At 39.8% G+C, this 20,260-nt stretch overlaps 2 protein-coding genes across 2 annotated transcripts; one reads left to right on the top strand and one right to left on the bottom strand.

Moving 5' to 3' along the window:
• Positions 1–1,913: 1,913 nt before the first annotated feature.
• On the top strand, positions 1,914–8,959 carry LOC117786598 (hormone receptor 4). Its single transcript, XM_034624938.1, has 9 exons — positions 1,914–2,623; positions 2,852–3,033; positions 3,148–3,423; positions 3,496–3,794; positions 3,828–4,962; positions 5,037–5,185; positions 6,218–7,636; positions 8,675–8,793; positions 8,879–8,959. Exons 1-9 carry the CDS (start codon positions 1,919–1,921, stop codon positions 8,957–8,959), a joined length of 4,365 nt encoding a protein of 1,454 aa, XP_034480829.1. The 5' UTR covers positions 1,914–1,918.
• Positions 8,960–17,038: 8,079 nt separating this feature from the next.
• On the bottom strand, positions 17,039–19,230 carry LOC117786571 (putative GPI-anchor transamidase). Its single transcript, XM_034624903.1, has 6 exons — positions 19,203–19,230; positions 17,893–18,088; positions 17,695–17,812; positions 17,525–17,635; positions 17,301–17,461; positions 17,039–17,226 (listed from the first exon to the last, which is right to left on the bottom strand). Exons 1-6 carry the CDS (start codon positions 19,228–19,230, stop codon positions 17,136–17,138), a joined length of 705 nt encoding a protein of 234 aa, XP_034480794.1. The 3' UTR covers positions 17,039–17,135.
• Positions 19,231–20,260: the final 1,030 nt, after the last annotated feature.

Here is a 20,260-nt window from a genome sequence, read left to right as displayed (position 1 = left end):
GGGGAAGTAAATGCAAATTTTGTTTTGACCAATTGCCCAAAATAAAAAAAAAAACCAAAAAAAAAAAAACTTCCGCAAATTTGAACGTAGAACGCAAGATTGGCAGATCTTAAGCTGAACTAGACCGCGTTGATAGCTAATAATGTATTTTATAGAAAGGCTGATTCATAATAACTTTGTGAAACGATTTTAAGTTAATTCGAATATGAAAAATATATTTGCACAACAACTAAATTGATCTTGAATTATCGATCATCTCTACATAGGTAATATTTGTGTATACTCAATTTGCTGGCTTCATTGCTAATTTCATATACCCTCTGCAAGGGTATTCCAAAATGTTATTCAAATAAAGTCGCAAATTCTAAACGCCAAATCAAGTTTGACAAGTTAACACCCATGCGAAACGATTAACTGTTGTCAAAGTCATGGCCATGGGAATCGTAGTATCAACATATCCCAGACATACTACAAGAACAACTGACAGACTCTTCTTAACAGAACTTCTTAAGAACTAAAGAGTCCTCTCTTAAAAGCAATTCAAGAAATGTCTTTTAGCTATGATTACAAATGAATGTTTTTAAATTTGCATCAACAAATCTGTGAACTTCTCTTCAAAAATGTAAGCTTGGCATTTTAAATAACTATAAAGGAATACGCTTCTGACTATTATTATAATTTACAAAATAAGACCAAGACCGTTCTTTTTGGTGATCATAAAAAAATTAAAACTACAATACAAGTTTGTGATTATTTTAAAACTTAATACTCGAATCTGTGATCTTTTCTAAAATAAAACTAGTCGGAAAGGCTATAGTCGAGGTCCCGACCAGAGGATACCCATTACTTACTTCAATATATATAAAAGTACTTTTAAGAATTTACTACCTAACAAAAACTACTGCATAATTTTAGGTGATTGTGTTGAAATAATAACTTTATTAATAGTTTTCGTTAGCTAATACTCCCGTTCTACTTGTCCGATCTTGCTGCGGTTAAGTGAGATTATAGATAATATTAATATATAACGTTAATTATTACAACAAACGTATTATCTTAAAAACTGTGGGTGTGGTGGTTTTTTGCGACTTACGGGGGCGGAGGGGGGCGTGACTTAAATTTGGGGTACGTGGGGTACATAGAAATCTGTGTGTCAAATTTGGTTACGCTATATTTTAAAGTCTCTGAGATCCTTTTGTTCATACAGACGGACAGACAGACAGACGGACAGACAGACGGACATGCCTATATCGACTCGGCTGTTGATGCTGATCAAGAATATATGTAATTTATAGGGTCGGAGATGCCTTCTTCTCTCTGTTACATACATTCCAACGAACACAATATACCCTTTTACTTATTTTTTAAGTAACGGGTATAATGAATATTGGAATAAAGATTAAGATAGTCCTGAAATTTGAGCTTGGTAGATATTGCCATGTCTGGCACTATCGGTAGATAATAAACTTCTTCTTGATATATCTAAAATAATTTCGCTGATTTCATATTTGGTATGGTTTTAAATTTACTTGCTGAAAATAATTTGTTAAAATCGAACTTAGTTATTTCTTGATAAATCTCAAACAATCTCACAGATGGCGTAATTGGTATTGGTATAAATCGAACTTAAATTTCATATAGCTGCCTTGACTATATAGAAAACCTTTCTATTTCTTAATATATCATTTTTTTTCTATATTTGTATATAATGAACTCTGTTTTGATTTATATATGTCTCAAAAATAATTTCAAATGTTGCATATTTGGTATTGTATTATTATTTTGACATGCTGAACAAAAATTGGAATATTATTTAATATATATGTCGCTGCCTTGGGAACAATCGGTCAATCTTTAATATTGCGTATACGTATTTGTTTTCTTTCTCTTGCATTTAACTCGGGACAACACAGGAATTATGACACTGAGCCGTGGCCCGTACAGCGAGCTCGATAAAATGAGCCTTTTTCAAGACCTCAAACTCAAGCGGCGCAAAATAGATTCAAGATGCAGCAGTGACGGTGAATCGATAGCAGACACATCCACCTCGTCGCCGGATCTATTGGCGCCGATGTCACCCAAGCTATGCGACAGCGGCACGGCGCCGACGCTGTCTCTGCCACTGCCACTGCCACTGCCACTGGCGCTGCCGCTGCCGCTGTCGCTGCCACTGTCGGCATTGCCATCGGTGACGGTGACGGTGACAACAGCGGCGTCCACATCAGCAGCAGCGACAGCTGCCGTATCCACATCATCATCAGCAACCTCGTCGTTATCATCAGCAGCAGCAACAGCAGCAGCAGCAACATCAGCAGCAGCATCTTCAGCAGCAGCAACATCGGCGATTCCATCGTCGTCCTGTACCAGCAGCACCATCACCATAACCGCAACAGCAACAGCGAAAGCAACAACAACCACAAACCAAGGCGGCGCAGCTGGATCGGCTGGCGGATCCATGCTGCACTCCGTCAAGCAGCAGCAGCAACAACAACAGACTGAAATTCACTCATCGAGCAATGCGATAAGCGCAGCAGCCGCCTCGACGGTCATGTCGCCGCCGCCGCAGGAGCTGACGAGAGCAACACCGCCCATGGCATTAGATATTGCTGGTGGTAATGGTGGTGTTGCTGCTGTTGCTGGTGGCGAGGCATTGTCATTGGCGTTGTCATTGAATTCACGTGGCACGCCGACGCCGCCACATAACAATGGAGGCGCCTCCAGTTCGAGCAATGGCAGCAGACGTGCCTCGCCCGATTCGCTCGAGGAGAAGCCCTCAACGACAACGGGCCGTAGCAACAGCAGCAGCAGCAGCAGCAGCTGCAGCGTCAGCAGCGGCGGCGGCAGCACGCCCACCAATGGCCTGCTGAACGCCAGCAGCAGCAGCAGTGGCAGTGGCAGCCACAACAGTGGCAAGATCAACAGCAGCAGCAGCAGCAGCAATAATAATAATGCTGCCAGCAATTTGAGCGTCATACGCAGCGTCAAGGAGGAACGCATCCAGGCGTCGCCCACCAAAATGCTCGTGTATCTGCAGCAACAGCAGCGGCATGAACGCGAGCAAAGGGAACGCTCCAGGGAGCGGGAGCGGGAACGCGAAAGAGAACGCGAAAGGGAACGGGAGCGAGAGCGAGAGCTGGAGCGTGAAAGAGAGCGCGAGCAGGAGCAGTCACTGAAGGCAGCGACGGGACATGTGACAGTGCTGGTGACACCATCGCGCATTAAAGCGGAGCCACCGCCGCCCGCCTCGCCATCGTCCACCACACAGCGAGACAGAGAACGCGACAGGGAACGAGACAGAGAACGCGACAGGGAACGGGAACGTGAACGTGAACGTGAACGTGAACAACAATCGTTGGGCAGCTCCAGTTCCATAAGCTCATCACAGCACATTAGTCGGGCCAGTCCGCCATCGCCGATAGGTCAACATTTGGGTCACGCCCATGGCTATGGACATGCGCACGCCCATCTGTCTGGTGGCGGTGGCGGTGGGCATGGTCACGGCCTGTCGCCGTCAGCGATCGTGCAGACACATCATCTGCATCAGCAACTGACGCAGCCGCTGACGCTGCGCAAGAATAGCCCGCCACAGGAGCTGCAATTGTCGCAGCTGTCGATGCAATCGATGCAACACCTCACCCAGCAACAGTTGCATCTGCATCATTTGCTTGGCCAGCAGCAGCAGCAACAGCAGCAGCAGCAACAGCAGCAGCAGTCACAGCAGCAACAATCGCCACAGCATTTGCAGCAACATTCGCCGCATTCGCTGATTCGCGTCAAAAAGGAGCCAAACTCTGGTGGTGGTGGTGCTGCTGGTGGTGGTGGTCAAGGACAGCGGCATCTGTCGCCGCATCATCATCAGCAACAGCAGCAGCACCAATCGCACCAGCAACAACAGCAGCATCAGCAACACCAGCAGCAGCAGCAACACCAACAGCAGCAGCAGCAACAACAATCGCTGATGCATTCGGCAACATTGCAATCGTTGCGTCCATCCAGCCGAGATGCGGCCATATTGTTTCGCGTGAAGAGCGAGGTGCAACAGCAGGTGGCAGTGGCAGCGGCAGCTGCCTCATCCGGCCTGCCGCCACATCTGATGCAGCCAACGGCAGCGGCGGCAGCAGCTGCTGCTGCGGCAGCACAGCGTATGGTGTGCTTCAGCAATGCCCGCATCAATGGCGTCAAGCCGGAGGTTATCGGTGGCCCCCTCTGCCCGTCGCCGCATCCCTCCTCCTCGTCATCCTCGTCACAGCTGTCGCCGCAGACGCCCTCGCAGACGCCGCCCCGTGGCACGCCCACGGTCATCATGGGCGAGAGCTGCGGGGTGAGGACCATGGTCTGGGGCTATGAGCCGCCACCACCGTCAGCAGGTCAACAGCAGCAGCAACAACAACAGCAGCAGCAGCAGCAGCAACAGCAACACCAGCAGCAGCAGCAGCAGCAACATCAACAACACCAGCAACAGCAACAACAGCAGCAGCAGCAGCAACAGCAGCAGCAGCAACAACAGCAGCATCAGCAACATTGCCTGCAAACCGCCTCCTCCCCCTCGACAGGTTCCATTACGCCCACGCACACGCCAGGTCCAGTTGGTGGCAATGGAGGTGGTGTTGGTGGTGCTGTTGGGCCGCAGAACAACGAGGAGGCGGCTCAGCTGCTGCTCTCCCTTGGCCAGACTCGCATCCAGGACATGCGACCGCGTCCGCATCAATTCCGGACACCGCATGCTCTCAACATGGAACGCCTCTGGGCCGGAGATTACTCACAGTTGCCGCCGGGTCAACTGCAGGCGCTCAATCTCAGCGCCCAGCAGCAATGGGGCAGCTCCAACTCCAACTCCAGCGGCAGTGGTCGCTCCCTGGAGGCGCCACACGAGCCCACGGACGAGGATGATCAGCCGTTGGTCTGCATGATCTGTGAGGACAAGGCGACCGGTCTGCACTATGGCATTATCACCTGCGAGGGGTAAGACACACTAACACTAACAAAATATCGTTACATTCTAATTTCCCCTCCCCCTCTTCGCACTTTCTTCACAGCTGCAAGGGATTCTTCAAGCGCACCGTGCAGAACCGACGCGTCTACACCTGCGTGGCGGATGGCACCTGCGAGATAACCAAAGCACAGCGCAACCGTTGTCAGTATTGTCGATTTAAGAAATGCATTGAGCAGGGCATGGTGCTGCAAGGTCAGTATAACCCCAAACCATCACTAACCTAACCATCATCTAACCATCAAATGAACTAAAACTAATCTCATCTACACACTCAAATATTCTGAAAATTAAGCAATTTATAAATTCCAAATCAAAATCACAAATTTACATCTTAGGATCGATTATAATTATCAAACCGAAACGAATATCGGTTTCAGTTACCGTTTCGGCAATAGTTTTCGATTACCGGCTATGAAAAATCTTAGTATATTGATTTCGTAACGGTTATCGAGTTTTTTTTCTTAATTTTAAAATACCGTGAAAGTTTGGTTACTCTATCTCTTAAAGTCTCTGAGATCCTTCTGTTCATACGGACAGACATACAGACGGATAGACAGACAGACGGATAGACAGACGGACAGACGGACAGACAGACAGACAGACGGACAGACAGACAGACAGACGGACATGGCTTTATCGACTCGGCTGTTGATGCTGATCAAGTATATATATTCTTTATAGGGTCGGAGATGCCTCCTTCTCCCTGTTACATACATTCCAACGAACACAATATACCCTTTTACTTATTTTTTAAGTAACGGGTATAAAAATTCTGATTTTACACCTTAACCACATAATAAGTGATGTAAATCCAAACTTTAGATCAAGTTTTAGCAAAATCACAAAAAAAAAATTTAAAAAAAAAAAATAATAATAATTTTAATGTTATTAAATTTGTTGAAGAAAAACTTCACTTGAGGAATTATTATATTTTAATTGAATGTATTGTGCTTTACAAATTTTTTCAAAAAAAAGTTGATTTTCTTTAAACTCCATTATATTATTTTGAAAAATTGAATATTACATAATTACAATCTTCGTAGACAATTATGCTATCTAAATGGTAATTTTACTTATGATCGAACTAGTTTCAAGAAATATTTAAGCTAATCATCCATTATATAGTATTGCAGACTGGCTTTTTATCATGTTTCACTGAATTATTTTCAAATAGAATATAATTACATAGTTAATTTTGATATTTGTTTTTATGATCCCTGTCAGCCGTGCGGGAGGATCGAATGCCGGGTGGACGCAACAGCGGAGCCGTCTACAATCTGTACAAGGTCAAGTACAAGAAGCACAAGAAGACCAACCAGAAGCAGCAACAGCAACAACAGCAGCAGCAACAGCAACAGCAGCAGCAACAGCAGCAACAACAGTTGCTGTCGCCCATCCATCATCATCATCCGGCTGCGGGACACGGACATCCGGCGCAATTGTCGCCGCATCATCTGCTGTCACCGCAGCAACAGCAATTAGCTGCAGCTGTCGCAGTAGCACAGCATCAGCATCAGCAATCGAAGTTGCTGGCAGGTCATGGAGGGTCTGGGGATCTGAAGCCGATGTTTCTGGGACCGGTGCTTAAGGCGGAGCATCTACAGCCGCCGATGCACAGTCCAGCACAGCAGCAACATCAGCAGCAACAGCAACAACAACAGCAGCAGCAGCAGCAACAATCGTCGCCGCATCTGTCGCTCTCCTCCCCGCATCACGTGCCGCCGCCAACTGCCAGCCAGCAGCAGCAGCAGCAGCAGCAACACCATAATCATCACCAGCAACAGCAGCAACAGCATCAACAACAGCAGCAACAGCAGCAGCAGCAACAACAACAGCAGCAGCAGCAGCAGCAGGCATCGCTGCCAGCTCATCTGATGAATGGCACCATACTGAAGACTGCTCTGACGAATCCCAGCGAGATTGTCCATCTGCGGCATCGTCTCGACTCGGCAGTCAGCTCATCGAAGGACAGACAGATCTCTTATGAGCATGCGCTCTCCATGATACAAACACTGATCGATTGCGATGCCATGGAGGATATTGCGACGTTGCCGCATTTCAGCGAGTTTCTCGAGGACAAATCGGAAATTAGCGAGAAGCTGTGCAACATTGGCGACTCCATTGTGCACAAGCTGGTCTCGTGGACAAAGAAGCTGCCCTTCTATCTGGAAATACCCGTCGAGATACATACCAAACTGCTCACCGATAAATGGCACGAGATCCTCATCCTTACCACGGCCGCCTATCAGGCTCTCCACGGCAAGCGCTCATCATCCGGCGGCACAGCGGCAACAGCCACTAGCCTGAGTCCCTGCTCGGGTGCTGGTGGTGCTGCCAATGTCAATAATCATGGCAGCAACAGGCACGGCTCTCCGGCACCAACATCAACGCCAACGGCAACTCAACTGCCAATGCCTTTGCATAAGGATGATCCGGAGTTTGTCAGCGAGGTGAACTCGCATCTGAGCACCCTGCAGACCTGCCTAACAACCCTAATGGGACAGCCGATTGCCATGGAACAGCTCAAATTGGACGTGGGTCACATGGTCGATAAGATGACCCAAATCACGATCATGTTTCGTCGCATCAAATTGAAGATGGAGGAGTATGTTTGTCTCAAGGTTTACATATTGCTGAACAAAGGTACGTTCATCTAGCTTAAGCTAAGATCTCGTACCACACACCCTTTCTACCGCCCTACATCATACACATCCACTTTCTACGAAAAAAATGTTTGAATGCAGAATGTATTTAGAGGCCAAATCATGATCAAAATTACATTTCGCTTGAAAATCGGTTCAGTTTTGATCAAGTTATGACAGTTTGACTGCGGATTTAGCCACTTTACAAGTCCAAATTTTTGTTCAATTTCACATGAATTTTTACACAAAAATGAAAGGTCACAGGGTCAAGTTTAAAGTGTTGCTTTATACTAATAACGATATAAGGAGTTGATTAAAAGTGAAAACATGAGATTTAAAATATTGAATTTTCGAAATTTCAAAGGGGGGACCCTTAGGATTGAAATCTATATCTAGTAGAATCTAGAGAAAAATATTTTTTTTTAAGAATATAATAAAAATTTAAGTGCAGAATGAATTAAAATGCCAAATAATGATAAAAATTATATCCCGCTTGAAAATCGGTTCAGTTTTGATCAAGTTATGACAGTTTGAAGCTGGTCAGACTTTGGATTTAACCAGTTTACAAGTTAAAATTTTTATCCAATTCTTCATGATTTTTTACAAAAAAAATGAAAGGTCTCAGAATCAAGTTTAAAGTGTTGTTTTATACTAATTACGATATAAGAAGTTGATTAAAAGTGAAAACTTGAGATTTAAAATTTTGAATTTTCGAAATTTCAAAGGGGGGACCCTTAGCATCGAAATCGAATCTTGGTCGAAAATAATTAAATTTTCTAAATGAACAAAAATTGAATACATAATGAATTTAGAGGCCAAATCATAATCAAAATGACATTCCGTTTAAAAATCTATTCAGTTTTGATCAAGTTATGACAGTTGGAAGTTGGACAACTCTTTGACCTAGTACAATTCTTGAAATGAATACAGGTCATTTTGAAGACATTCCCGCAGATCTCTACTCTCCACCCGCTTTATTAGCCGCGTATTTATGTTTGCTCCTCTTTCTTCTCTTCTCCGTCCAACACAACCTCAGCAGAAGTGGAACTGGAGAGCATACAGGAGCGTTACATTCAGGTGTTGCGATCCTACCTGCAGAGTTCATCGCCCCAGAATCCGCAGGCGCGTCTCAGTGAGCTGCTGTCGCACATACCCGAGGTAAGTGCTTCGATCGCGAATTAAGAATAATCAATTTTGGATGTGATCATGTGATTAAATTCTTCAATTGTCGGATCAATTGCAGATCCAAGCGGCGGCCAGTTTGTTGCTGGAGAGTAAAATGTTCTATGTGCCCTTCGTGCTCAATTCGGCGAGCATAAGGTAGCAAATGCTTGAGCATGGCCTGCTGCCAGCCAGCAATCATCAGCCGTTGCCAGTGAGCAAGCTGCAGCAACGGCAGCAACAAGAGCAACAGCAACAACAACAGCAGCAACAGCAGCAACAGCAACAGCAGCAACACTTGACGCGCGCCAGAGCGAGGCCGCAACAGTTGCAGTTGCAAGCGCAGGCGCAGGTTGCTCTGATGTTGGATCTGCCGAAAATCAAGATCGAAATTGGGGCAACAGAACAGCAGGCACAACAACAACAGCCACTGCTGCTGCCATCGCCATTGCCATTGCTGTCCACCACAACAATAACAACAACAACAACAACAGCAACAGCATCCACATCTACATCCTCGTCCATTCTAAAGACTTCGCTGCTAAGCGGTGCAGCAGCAACATTGGCCACGCTAACAGCAGCGGCCGATCAAATAGCGCGCAGCTCAGCAACATGCACGGCGACAGCAGCAATCGATGCGGGCAACAACAACAACAACAGAAGCAATGTCACAGCGGCAATGGCCAAAACGGCAACAAGCAACAGCAGCAACAGCAACAGCTTAGAAGAGAGCAAAAGACTTGAACATCAACAGCAACATCAGCAACAACAACAACAACAACAACAGTATACATCAATTCTACAAACGGCCTTAATGTCACAACGTCCAATGGTAGCTGCCACATCAACGCCATCAACAATAACAACAACAGCAACATCATCAACGACAACATCAGCATCATTATCATCAGCAACAAGCGCAACAACAACAACAACAACAGCAGCAGCAGCAGCAACAATTGCTGCAGCAACAACGAGAACGAGAGCAACGACAACGACAATGACGACTGCAACAGCAACAACAACAGCAACAGCAAAAAGCATAACAACACCACCGCCAGCGCATGTATTGAAAACGGCGGTGACATTGGCCAGCCTAAGTGAAATTGCAACAGCACGACAGCAACAACAGCTGCTGGCGTTGCAGCAACAGCAGCAACAACAACATGCGCATAAACTGCCCAGAAGAATTATCAATTTGACCAGCAACACTGCCACAGGCCAAGGAGCAATAACGATCACTGCCAAACCAATGTCAAGATCATTGGAATTACGACAACGCAACAGCAACTGCCACAGCAACAACAGCAACAGCAACTGCCATAACAGCAACAGTCAGAGTCAAAGTCAAAGTCAAAGTCTAAATCAGAGCCACAATCAAAGTCAAAGTCTAAATCAATGCCACACGGCGAATGGTAAGCAAACTAATTTGTGATCCATTCACGCAGTTAATGTACAATACCAATTGCCAGCAGCAACAGCAACAGCAGCAACAGCAACACTGCCAAATGGCAATTGTTGTCACTTGCAGGCGACAGCAGCCGTCAGCACTGCCACAATTCACACACAGACGGATGATTTGTTGCTGTCAACAACAACAGCAGCAACAGCAACAGCAACTGGCAACACTGCCACGCCCATGCGGCCAGCAATGCAACAACAATGGACTGCCGTGTCGACAACGACGACGACACAAACTCAAACACAGCCACAACAACAACAGCAACAACAACAACCAACAGCAACAACAACAATATCACATACAACATCATCCACAGCACCACACAACAACAACAACAACCACAATAATAATAATAATAATAATAATAATAATAGTAACATTATTATTAATAATAATAATAATAATAATAATAACAATAGTTATAGTAATATAAATAATTATACTGCCGCCGCCGCCGCTGCCACGCCCATGCGCCCGCCTACGCGCACGCCCGTGACCTCAGCTTCTGTTACTGTAGTTGTGTTCAAAACAATGTTACCTGATGACTGAATTATTTTAGAATCGTACACTTAAAGCATGTTTTATTATCATTATTATGGATTACCAATTACCAATTACCAATTACCGATTACCGATTACCAATTACCAATTATCAGCTATCAATTATCGATTATTACTACATGCATAACAAAATGTAGAGCATATTGTATTTTATGTATTTTAATTAGTTTCGCCCAATTGTTGGATTTTATCAGCATAACCTAAAACCTAATCCTAAATCCTAAGCGTAAACTTAAAACGTAAACCTAACCTAACAAAGCAAAACCTGTAATAGACTATCGTAATACCCGAACACCGAACACTGAACCGAACAACCAAGCAGAGAACACAAGACTGCAGGGATTTGAAACGAAACGAAACGAAACGAAACGAAGCGAAACAAAACGATAAGAAACCAATATGATACGATATTGGAATGCAATGGAATGGAACAGTTTGGTTCGATTCGGTTCGGTTATTTGTTGAACTGGATTCTATGGTTTTACGGCATTACGGAAAAGTGTTTTCTTTAAAAAAAAAAAAAAAAAAACTAAATAAATTATGCTTTTACTATATTATTTTAATATACACACAACAAATACACACATATACATATATACATTTTATTATATAAATAACAAATTCATTTTTTTTTTTTTTTATTTGTATTGTGTGCAAATTTTAAAGAAAATGTAAGAAAAAAGCAAAAAAGAAAATACAAAAATTAAGTTAAGTGTTAACATGTATCACAATATGAGATCAGTTAAGATGAGTTAAGCTGTGAGACGGTGAGAGGGAGAGAGTTGCCACCAACACACACACACACACACACACACACACACACACACACACACACACACACACACACACACACACACACACACACACACACACACACACACACACACACACACACACACACACACACACACACACACACACACACACACACACACACACACACACACACACACACACACACACACACACACACACACACACACACACACACACACACACACACACACACACACACACACACACACACACACACACACACACACACACACACACACACAAACTCTCACCACACTCACATACACAGCTAAACAAAAATGCAATGTTAAGTGCAAATGATTGCAAAATGTTTTTTTTTTTATATACACAAAAAAAAGTAATAATTAAAAAAAAAATTATATATATATATACACACAGATCTGAATAGGATATACATATGTATGTATGCATATATTGTATAAGAAAATCGAAGCAAAGAAAATCAACCACATAAAGTATATATTCATACATACATACATACATACATACATATATGCATATATTATATATACATAGAATATATAGTCGTATGTAGTTAGTTTTTACTGTATCTGTTTCTAAGTACTTTTTGTAGAGAAATTTGTGAGGCAATTGCTTCACATAAACACACACACACACACACGCGTACATATACATATATATATACACACACACGCATACATACATACATAGGCTGCAGGCTACGTTGCAGTGGCGTAGCGGGTGAAAATGTGGACCAGGGGGGAGGTAGCTGGTTTGGGGTTGGGCTGGTGTTCGTCTATCGATAGTCGATAAAGCTAACAAATTAAAAGAAATTCTACTTTAAATTATTACAATGGCATATTATGTAATGTTAGTTTAATGAACTATTTACACTAAAAACTCACACACACACACCCCCACACAGACGCATATAGACTACTATATACATATGTATGTATGTATTTACATATACTATATGAAGTGTAACACACACCAACACACACTATATTTAACAGCCTTTGGTTGATAAATAAACAACCCCACTCACACACATACACATACACAAGCCCACACACCCACACACCCACACACCCACATACTACATACTACATTTAAGCATAAGAATAAATACGCATAAAATTAAAAACAATTAAAGAATGTGCAGCATACAAGTTATACATCTGTTTGTATGTTTGAATGTATGTGTATACACTTAAAACTAATTATAGTTATTCATTTCTACTATATACATATATATAAATCTATTTTTTTTTTTTATATTATTATTATTATATATTATTATATAGGTACTTGAATGTATATGCCTATATACATATACATACTAAACATAATTACGCATAGTACATACAAATTACATTATATATAAATATAAATGTACACATGCATATACATATGTATATGTGTATATCCTTTTTTATCGAAATCGCATCGTCGTCGATAGCCCTAACGCCTAATTTGGGCTTCATCGATGCCGATTGTTGTATCGATATCGCCGCACTACCATTTATTGTAAATGTATTAATTTTGTTGATTTTTTTGCTGTCTGTATACATTTTTTTTAACAACATTTTTAATAAATGTAATTCTTAAATATTTTCATTTTTATTTGCCTGTCCGCAAGACTCACTGCCATACCCCAACCCCCTTTACTATCCCTTCCACAACAACAGCTCCAGGCCCAAGACACCTACTTCCCATCAACTGCAATTAGAAAAGCCAAAAGAGGAAATCATTTTACCTGGAATCGTTCTTCGAAAGAACCAATATGGGATTTGCTCAGTGCACAAAAGTGTTGCATACTTTTAGGGGACGCCTAATCCATTTCTATGCACAATCTTTAACTGAAGAATAAAACTAGCTTAATGCTACTTCAATGTTTCTTCCTATGCAGAGCCACAGGAATATCTAAAATTTCAATAAATAACCAAACACAATGTTTTCGTAAACTAAAATATTTGTGATTGATCAAAACTTCAATTAAAAAATCAACAACAAGAACAAATTCAATTTGTGTTTCAAATGTACCAAATCGTTTGTAAACAGCTATTAAACTTTTATTTGAAACTAAAAAAAACATATAAAAAATAAATTTCATTATTGATTTTTATTATATTTTTTTTTTAATAAAATAAACACCGATTTATATTAAACCAAAAAAAAATGATTCACACCAAAATCTTCATTATTGTTCAATCTCTGCCATGATTTTTAAATTACAAGATTTTGTACGTTTTTCTTCAATGATAATCATTTAGTAATTTAATAAAACTTAGACCATAATCAATATTTTTGTCAAAGAAAAATAAAACTCAAAAATTATGATCAATAATGATATTTAATAATGAGTTTTTTCGCTCAACTGTAACTTACGGCTTTTGTCACCTTGTAAGGTCATAATTTTAGAGTTTTATTTTTTCTTTATCAAAAATATTGATTATGGTTTAAGTTTACTAAGCTAAAATTACTCAAAACTAATGATTATCATTGTAGAAAAACGTAAAAAATTTAATGTAATCATTACCATGTAATTTTTATAACATAACTTAAATAGATTACGGTCCCTGATTTTACGACTTTTATTTAATAATGAGTTTTTGAATTATGTGTCGTGAATATTCGCAAAGATATTAAAAGAAAAAAAAAAAGTACGTAATAATAATGTTTAATCCAATTTCCATCTGAAGGACGATTTCATAGATCTTTTAATGCACATGGAAATAATGGGAAAGTTATAATTTTCACAGCCAGTCAAAGTTTTGTTTTCAATTATAACAAAATTATTTTAAGGATTAAACAAACCATTATTTATAAACATAAATATTATTTACAAACGTATGTAGACTCATTCGATCGATAACGAGCTGTCAACCTATATATGAAAGTGGAATATGACCATTCAGACAACGTGGCATAAATCGACACAATTACATAGAATATTTAAAACTGAAAAGCAAACCTTGCTTTAACCCAGGTCCAGTCCCAATCCAAGGCATTTGCTATCTCACTGCCACACCCATATTCACACACACTTACACAGAGACATATATTGTAGAAACACACACATAGACAGAAGAACAAAGAAAAAAAATCATATTGCGTACTCTATGTAGCTAAGAAAATGCTAAAAAAAAAAAAAAAAAAAGAAGAAAAAAAATTTAAAGCAAGAGTCTGACATGAAATTGCCTTCAAGTTGTTTTCAAGATTTTCAGTAGTGTTTTTTTTACAGAATAAAGAAAAGAATAATATTTAAAGTACGTATAAAGAACACAGCATAAAATACATAAGTACACACGGATATATAAGGATATGTATTAATGCGTTACAATTCAAGCGAAAATCTAAAAAAAAATAAAACACAAGAAAAAAAGAATGCATTAATATATAAATAAATATATAATAAATAACATGGATGATATAACGCTCTAGCATCTTTTGTAAGGCATAACAGAGACATATGCATCTGGATACAATATAAATCAAATAACCACGGAAAAATAAATAAGCGAAGAAAATGAGAAAGATAAGAAGAGTAGAAAAGAAATGAAAAAAATCACAATGGAGATAATGATGAAAGATGATGATACCATATTTTTGCACTGCGTGTTATCAAATAAGTGTTAGGCATTAAATTGTAACTGTATTTCATTGCATTTGAGCTAGAAATGTGCCCAGGAAGGGAAAACGCTCTCTGATAATAGCTTAGCGCCCAGCTATGTCAAGATATACAATATACAATATACCAATATACCATAGGCAAGATACGAGAAGAGTTGCACTGACAATGGCACCAATCTTAATCTTACCCGTTTCTCTAAGCCAGACCACATCTTACATTATTACCGAATACAAAATATAATCATATTTTATGTCTCTTCGGTTTGGTCTTATGTCATTGTAAATAACAAGTATATATAACAGAAAAAAACACATGATTTATGTTTAAGCCTCTTTGATAGATTCCCCAAATGCAACCCAGAAACGCAGCCATATTGCATTATCCTGTCATTCGTATCCGTATCGGTTAGTTAGCTAATTTTAATGAATCACGACGAATCAGACATAAGCAATCCATTCCATAACCGTACACATACCAAACCAAAATGTAGATGATCCTTAGTATAACTCACTGAACCACAGGCAGCACTCGCAGCACATGATTTACGATGATATTTGATATTTGATATGCAGAATGCGATATATAGTATACAGAAAATGGAATAGAAATACATACCAATGTATGTATGTTCCAATGCTCAACCCAAAACAAATACCGCATGGAAATATGTTATTTGGAAGTCAAGAGCTAACTTCTGATTGTTCAGTTCAGTTCAGTTCAGTTCGGTTCTGTTCAGGCTCGAGTCAGGCCCTCTAAATAGCGTGTAATGTGTAATAATAATAATGCCAGTTGCGTGAGGAGTAACAACTTTTTATGGTGCTTAACTCGATCTTGAGAACAAATCCCTTAATACTTACATAATCGATAATCGATATACCTAAAACTCAAAACAATGGGACTGATGCAATAAAGCTAATGAAACGTATATATGTATATATATATATATACAATCATATATATATATTATATATACTTATATGTATAGTTGATATTATCTGGCATTTTTTCAACTTGATTTCACAATGACAACAAAAAAACTGAATAAAATAATTTAATTAATGAGAAATGATAAATAAAGAAAAACAATGTAGATCCTTCCATACGTTAAAAAGAGTAATCGTCACTCTGTGCAAATTCGGGACGATCTGGATAAGTTCAGGGAGCTAACAGAGCAAGAAATGCCATTGTTACTCTTTAAACATTTTTTGTGTATACCGAATTAGCAAAAGAAACCCAAACAAAAAATAAACAAATAACAAAAAAAAAACAAAAAACAAAAAAAACAAAAATAAATATTAGTATTAATTTATCTGTTTTTTCGTGGACTCGAATAGATTCTACTTACTGTATGAGTGTTGTTCAAAGGCTTTGAACTGGCTCATACCTTTTATATAAGTATACAACACTCATGTACACGTATGGTTTATGTTTATTTTTGGGATTTGATATGAATGTTACTTGATGGATTAATGGTCGTTTGATAGTGAAAAAGAAAACCAAAGTATAATTTAACATAGATTCGATGTAATTACAATACATTGAACAACATCAATGGGAATAATATGATAGAAAACCAAATATAATGTTAGCAAATCAAATAAAACAAGGAAAAATAAAAATGAAGGAAAAGAAAAGAAAAGAGAAATATTGATAACTGGTGAAACGAACTAAGCCCATAATTGAGAATTTTAAAGCACGATTCGAGATCACACACATAAATTTAATTACACATGTATTAATAATAATATTAATATAATAAATTAATGAAATGAAATGTATTTACGAATAAAGTTAATATTATCACATAAAATGTGTACAACATTTGATTTAATTTCTTTTTAATTTTTCGGTTCCTCAGCTTAATCTACATGGTAATTGGAATACAATACTCATTCAATTAATTCATTTTAGAATTTCAGCTGTAAACTGTGATTCCATAATGATCTTAAACTGTTTCTTTGGTCCGACACTGGCGACATCGTTAATGAAGTCCCTGGAAAATAGTTCGTTTCATTACAATACATTTACATTATCCACATGAGTCTCCAAGTCTCAAGATGAACTTACTCCTCGTTGGCCAGCGTAACATTGATGCGATCCGTGGATACACGTGTAGGTCGAATGGCTCCAAAGAAGTCCGTTATGGGCACCTTGTGCGGATCGCGACGATACAGATCCTTTCGGACGCCCACCGTTGATATGCACACACGCTTGGGGCACACTTGCAACTGTGGGGAATGTAAATATGACATTAGTATTATCATTTAATAGTCAGTCGTCTGTTGGCTTACAAATTCGCCAATTGTGCGTTTGCTAAACGGCTGAACTTTCTCCAGAAACTCGAGTGCGTAGTAAGTGTAGCGATCGATCATATATACTCCAATCGAAGGATCCACGTGATGCTGTAAAAAGAAACAATTGTTACCGAGAGCACAAACGACTTGGATGAACACAAGTTTACGGATAGTGAGTCCTCGCCAACCAGACTACTGGCCACCGCCAGCACATTGGGTGATGTGAACTTCTCATAGAGCGACGCCGCCTGGCAAGTGTCCACCATAAAGAAGAGCTCATTATATCTACAAATATACATATTTACAAATAACGTGACAGTTAGATTTGATGAAAGGAATAGAATACACAATTTAAAGATACATACCGCTTCTTTTCCCACATTTGTTGTATGCCATCGGCCAATTCCTGACTGGTTATCTCCTCGGAATCTTGAAATTTCAGAAAACCATCGCCACCGTGACCAGTCAAATAGATGAGCACATTGCTGCCAGCATCCGAGAGCAATTTCTTGGAGCGGCGAGCGGTACATCCACATAAGCCTCCGGTAACATTGAATTCTCCTACAACAGAAACAGAAACAACATTAAAATGCAATTATGATTTTGCAATTTGGTAGTTTTCCTTCACTCACATGCTCAGCTGTGCAGCCAGAAATAAAGGCAAACACAACAAGAATTGCCTTTAGCAGCATTTTGTGTTTGTTTCTTATTAATGTTTTCGTATATTTATTTTCTTTTGCCGGCGTTGCGCCAGCCCTGTTTCTGCACAGAGCTGCCACTAATATTGTGAAACAGCTGAGAGGGCTGCCATACATCATTCTGGCAACGCTCAACTGTGCCAACTAATGTTGTAAAATGGCCATGGTTTTCGACTCAATTTTTGCCTATAATAACGCTTATATGAACAATTTCTGCCATAAAACATATAATTCATATTCTGAACTGTTAAATCCGAAGCACAAATGTGCCGAATCCTATCTCTAAGGGTGGTTAAAAAGCAATAGAAAAACGGCAATGGCGCTTTGAAGCAATCCAATATGGCGTAAAAATGACGCTGACATGTCGGATGAACAGACGAAGAGAGAAACAGAGCAAAAAAAAAAACAGACGTCAGCCGACAACAGTTCGTAGTCATGCACACATATGCATGTTTGTATGTATGCACGTACATATACGTAAATATATAAATAATATGTGTACATATATGCATGTACAAAATACGAAGACATTTGGCTTTTCTCATGGTGAAGCTAAAGAAAATGAAACAACAACAACGCCTAAGAAAACTCTCCGAATTCGCCGCAAAAAACTCGCAATAGCGATCATAGCACTCTCTCCTGTTCTTAACGATTCTCCCTCTCTGATTCACGTGGGTTTTCATACTTGTTGTATGTACATACATATGGATGAATATGGGTTTGGTTTCTCTTGGTTTTGGGCGAATACTCGTACATACATATGTACATAAGTACCTACAAACAGATACATAAGTGTGCTTTTCACCATTTCGCGATGAGTTTGAGCTTTGCCGGAAGTTTTCTTTTTAGTTTTCATCCGTTTATTGTTATGCATTATGACTGCACACTGATATTCGTATTTGTATGTCTGTACATACTTATGTATGTGTGTATGTTTATCGCCGCTTCTGCTTTGCCTTGAGATTCATGGCTGATACTCGTAGCTGCGTGGCGTTTGTCGGCCATTGCGTTTTCCAATTTGTATTGCCTTCAGTGCTTACATACACGCACATGCACACACAAATACAGTATGTGTGAACATACATACATAAATGTGGCTGCCAGAGCGCACAAACTTTTTACATGACATTACATTACATATGTACACATGTACATATTCATAGTGTATGTCAATATGTAGAAATGTGCAAATAATCGATTAATTAATTAATAAGAAACTTATTGTAGACGTTTTTCACCCAAATATGTTAGATATTTTAGAACGCTCTGTTGTGGGATCGCATTTGATACAACAATTATTTATTAGGGCAGAGCTTTTAAGGACTTTTTTGATTGTGTAGAAAACAGCATGAGTTCAACAAAGAAGCTTGATCCTTGCTTAGCAACTGTCTATAAATACTTAAAATTATTTACAAGGATAAGACAACAGATGCAGGCAAGTTCGAAGAATTATACAAATGTCCTAGTTTGATGCATCCTTGTGACCTTGACCTAGATGAAAGCGCAAGGAAAGGCACGTTCCTTTCCATTATGTATGTACATAAGTACATTGCATACAAATACTATTGGTAACACACCGCCTGATACGGGTGTAGTGGTCTATTGATTTTCCCTCTGCCCGTTGCTCAAATCCAAACACGCTTATTACAATGAGGCCTTTTTCTAAGCAATTAAGTTTTTCTCTAACCCATATACACATACATATGTACATACGTACACTCGCAGGTGTGTGTGTGTGTGTCATGAAAATGAAAACAGGACTCCGTCTGCCACTTGCAGGACTGTCCACTTTACTCAGTGCTCACTTGGCAACGTCACAAAACTAAAAACGAGAGCGAGAACGAGGGAGTAATGTGCTTTTGTATACTCGTGCCAAGGAATATTAAATAAAGTAAAGGAATATAAAATAAAGCACATTTTTTTAAAAGTAGATTGCACAAATTGTTGTTATTTGTGTGCTTATATTCAATGTAAAATGGACATGGGGACTTTGACATTTTAGCCATATTTGAAAATAAATCCGTTTCCTCTTTCA

The sequence above is a fragment of the Drosophila innubila genome, chromosome X (assembly GCF_004354385.1).
Source record: "Drosophila innubila isolate TH190305 chromosome X, UK_Dinn_1.0, whole genome shotgun sequence".
In the NCBI taxonomy this organism is placed as follows: Eukaryota; Metazoa; Arthropoda; class Insecta; order Diptera; family Drosophilidae; genus Drosophila; species Drosophila innubila.
Note: the sequence above shows the minus strand (reverse complement) of the source record. Positions and strands in the feature narration are given on the sequence as shown.